The sequence below is a fragment of the Physcomitrium patens genome, chromosome 17 (assembly GCF_059467195.1).
Source record: "Physcomitrium patens ecotype Gransden chromosome 17, ASM5946719v1, whole genome shotgun sequence".
In the NCBI taxonomy this organism is placed as follows: domain Eukaryota; kingdom Viridiplantae; phylum Streptophyta; class Bryopsida; order Funariales; family Funariaceae; genus Physcomitrium; species Physcomitrium patens.
The window spans coordinates 3,822,117-3,826,388 of NC_143426.1; the positions used below are offsets into that span (position 1 = coordinate 3,822,117).

Here is a 4,272-nt window from a genome sequence, read left to right on the forward strand (position 1 = left end):
CATTAGAGTGAGACTATGGATGGACTAATCCATTGTATGCAAGGATTAGACTAAACATTGTATCTAATCAACATAGCTATTAAGTAGTTAGTTGACAAATAAATCTTTTATTATAAGCTCTTTTTTATTCATCAATTAAATTATAAAATTTCAACTTTTTTATTAATTATGCAAAAAAAAAAAAAAAAAAAAAAAAAGTATGACCTTAGAATGACCTCTATTCTGACAAATATTATTATATAAATAAGAAATACTAGTTAAAAGATATTGGTTATGCAAGGCACAATTATATATATATATATATATATATATATTTGTGAAAACAAATCTAATTAAAATTTTAGGCTATGACTATTTCATATTCTTTATTATTTTTTCTACATGAGTTTTGAAATATAAATGGGTTCACAATACATTTAGATACAATTACAGAACAAATAATAATAATAATAATAATAATAATAAAAAGAAAAAATGAAAAAAAGTGAAAGTAAATCAAAAATAAAGAAAAAATAACAGTGTGTAGTTTAAAGAGGTTGGCCACAGTGAGAGTTTCCCCTGCATAGACCAAATGAAATGGGGGTTTGGAAAGAATACGGATGTAGAGTCGATGTTCGCAGCTATACGATTGTCGGGCATAGATAGATAGTTACCATCCTCGTCAAATTATGGAAGGGTGAGTTTCTCCATGCGCTGCTTTCTCTGGCAATGTGACAAAGCCCCCCCCCCCCCCCCCCTTCCCGTGCTGTGTGCCAGTTTCCAGCTGTCCGGCAGGAGCATCACTCTCAGTCTTCGTGTTCCTCGACTTGAGCGATGATCAGATCTCTCTTTCAGACCACTGCGTAGCGTAGCGTAGCCATGGCCGTTGTTAACAGTTCTATTTGAGCGTGCGTATTTTCGTTGTTGTTGTTGTTTTAGAACCTTTAGGGCTCCGTCTGTCTTCGCAATTATTTCGGTCAGGCAGGCCGTGATCTGTACACTTATTTCGCAGATTTCAAGCGCACTTGTTTGTTTTTTATTGGTGTAATCGTCGCTGCTGTCGGAATTGTGATGGCATGGCGCAAGGTCCGAGAAAGTGTGCAGCTCTCGTCCTTGTGCAAGGGCTTGGGTTTGACGAGGACACCGGTTCACGCTCGAGGAGTGACAACTAAGGCCGATCCCTTCACAACGAATAACACTTCGGATGATATTTTACAAGTAAACAACGGGGAGCAATTGTTTTCCAAATTGACCTCGAAGGAGCTGCTCAAAACGCTCTTGAATCTTCAATTGGTTGCGTATGAGCCCGTCGTGGACTTGAGCATCAAGATTCTCACGTCTTCGTGGATGAAATCACCTCTGTTTAGGGCGGCAGTTGTTCCAGTGCTCGATAAAACTGCTTATTCCCACTTCTGCGCTGGAGAGAATGTTGAAGCAGCCTCGAGAACATTGGCAAGAATGTGGGAGCTCGGGTTACGCGGCGTCATGACCTACGGCCTTGAAGATGCAACCGACAGCGATTCCTGTGATCAAAACCTGGAAAAGTTTTTGCAAGTTGTTAGACAGACCAGTCAACTACCGCCAGAATCTGTAAGTTGCGCATGTTCTTCTGAGACAGCGAAGAATTTTTTTTGTTTCATTGAAATTCTCTCCGCCATCAGTTGCTAAACTTCATGACATACATCGTGAACTCAACATTTCAGTGACTTGTCAATCAGGTAAGCATGGCTTGTGTGAAAATCTCCGCCATTTGTCCCATTCAAATCCTTGAGCGTGTGAGTAATTTACTCCGATGGCAGCATGTGAAGAAAGATCACAAGCTTCCCTGGAAGCAAGATGCAATTCCTGTTCTTGCAGAAAGTAGTCCAACGTACCACGTTCAGTCGCCCCCCGAACCTTTGTCAGAAGTGGAAGAAAGTCATTTGGCTCATGCTCATAACCGACTTGCAAAGCTCTGTCAGGCCTGTGAATCTGAAGGTATCCCTCTTTTGGTAGACGCAGAGTACTCTGTAGTGCAGCCAGCAATTGACTACATCATCAACGTGGCTGCGTCCGAGTTTAACAGAGGACGCTTGCCCCTGGTATACGCAACCATACAAACTTATTTGAAGGATTCTTTCCCTCGACTCAGCCTTGCAGTAAAGAGTTCACATCATAGAGGTTTATCTTATGGTGTGAAAGTTGTGCGGGGTGCTTACATTTCTCGAGAGAATGCATTAGCAGCTGCTTTGCGAGTTCCTTCGCCAATTCATTCTGACATCGGAGCAACGCATCGGTGTTACAATTTTTGTGCGGGGTACATGCTGGAGCAGGCATCATCGGAAGATGTATCTGTGGTACTTGCAACTCACAATATGGAATCAGGTGAGACAATTGACATAGTTGTGCTGAATATCGTTATCATGTCATAGTTCACAACCTAAACATGTACAGCTTCATCATTGATAACCATTCAGCGCACGATTTAGTTTTTATTTTTGTGTTTCCTTGTGCAGCGTATCCTTAAGTGTATGTTAAACCAGAATAAAATGATTAGAGGAGTACCATTCATAGTACTTCTTTTATAGTTTGTAGACTATCGATGTGGTGGGTAACGTAGTCATTGATGAGAAGTCATGGTTGGCGATTCGCAGGACGGGCAGCTGCTGCTAAAGTCCAAGAGCTTGGGTTGTCGCGAGGAAACCCACGCGTGCAGTTCGCGCAGCTGAAAGGAATGGCCGATGTTCTATCTTTGTCATTGGCTCACGCTGGTTTCCGAGTAAGCAAGGTACTGCCATTCGGAACCGTTCCCGAGTTTGTGCCATACATTGTCAGACGTGCGGAGGAGAATCGTGGTCTTCTGGGCAACACTGCTATTGATCGCCAGTACCTAAGGTTCGATTTACATTCTATGCCCTACGATTCATCATAGTATTTCAATTCCTATTTTTTTGTGCTATATATCACTGCTGAAACTGTATCTTTAAAAGCCGCTGATGGTGTACCATCGATTCGTGCAGAAATACATAGTCAGAGATAGTTGGAGCTTCTTGGTTGTACGCTGCACTAGCATAGAGAAGTTCGCTTTTGTTAGCTTTTTGTGACATTCTGATGCACTGGATGTCAGAGCGGAGCTCAGGAGACGGCTACAGCATAGCCTCACATCATGATACACTCACAACGATTGGTTGCCTGCCACTTGATTCGTCGTATACTCATGGCGCAATTATTCTTTCGAAGAACTGCATTCTTCAATGCAGTTCTGAGCGTGGTATCATTTACCGGTTTACTTCCGCTCAACCTTCCGCTTCCTTACTTTAAATGTAATTCTTTAGCCTGAAATCAAATGGGAGATGGTGGGGAGAGGCGCCCCAATCCGTACATATGCCTTCTGCACGTAAAATACTCCACCTCCTTCGTCACGAAAACATCTCGCCTTGTACTCTGTGTCTCTGGGAAGGCAGTGAAAAGCGAGGTAGTCTTTCTGGTTTATTTTTCAGTTTTGATTTATAGCTCTCATTGTTGGGCAGCAATTTTAGATGGTCAAAGTTCTAGGATTCTATAATCATTGAAGGTTGTTTATTATTGTTTTTTTATTTTCTTTGAACGTTCTGTGTTAACGAGGACGCCCTGGTTGGTATGAGGTAGCGCATCCAAGCATCTGGTGAGCAATTAATACACACCTCCAGTGATATTGAATCACTCAAATGAAATGTAAATGAACTATGGCCAGGGCAGACGCTTCCACCAACGTAGCCTTTTGTAAAAGACGCATCTCGATCAATAAAAGGGTCTATTGTCTCCGTAATAGTACGTGCAGATCATTTAAAACACTTGCCTGCGCTTTCAATTCCCGTTTAATGCATTGCTTAATAATATGGAGCTGAGTAGTCAAATCGAAGAAATACCAGTCTATCCAATTGGTTACCGATTGCACCACATACATGAAGACTCTAGGTAAAAGACTGTACTACAACTAAGAATGTTTACATACTTTCTATTTCTTATATAAGGTCTTACAAATTCTTACAAAAGCTTTAAAGAAAGGTTTATTTGCAAGTTTTTCTCTATGATAGTTCTTCTATGAACAGCGAAATTCCTATAAATTCCGTACAATCTATTTTTGCAATTCTAAATATACAGCATCTATGATGTCGAAATAGTGGTTCAATTATTTCAATGATTAAAATACATATATAATATAATAAAAACTCGTATTCTTAGAAATCTCTAATTTATCTTTAAAAGCAAATTGTAGAAAAATAATTTTAGAATATGTTGTTTTTAAATTATGAAATATATACATATATATAT

General features: G+C 40.2%; 1 protein-coding gene across 1 annotated transcript; it reads left to right on the forward strand.

The window, feature by feature from the left end:
* The first annotated feature begins 754 nt into the window (after positions 1–754).
* Positions 755–3,766, forward strand: LOC112293992 (proline dehydrogenase 1, mitochondrial). The gene is made up of 4 exons (XM_024544036.3): positions 755–1,569; positions 1,698–2,343; positions 2,613–2,853; positions 3,086–3,766. Exons 1-4 carry the CDS (start codon positions 1,051–1,053, stop codon positions 3,126–3,128), a joined length of 1,449 nt encoding a protein of 482 aa, XP_024399804.1. The 5' UTR covers positions 755–1,050; the 3' UTR covers positions 3,129–3,766.
* Positions 3,767–4,272: the final 506 nt, after the last annotated feature.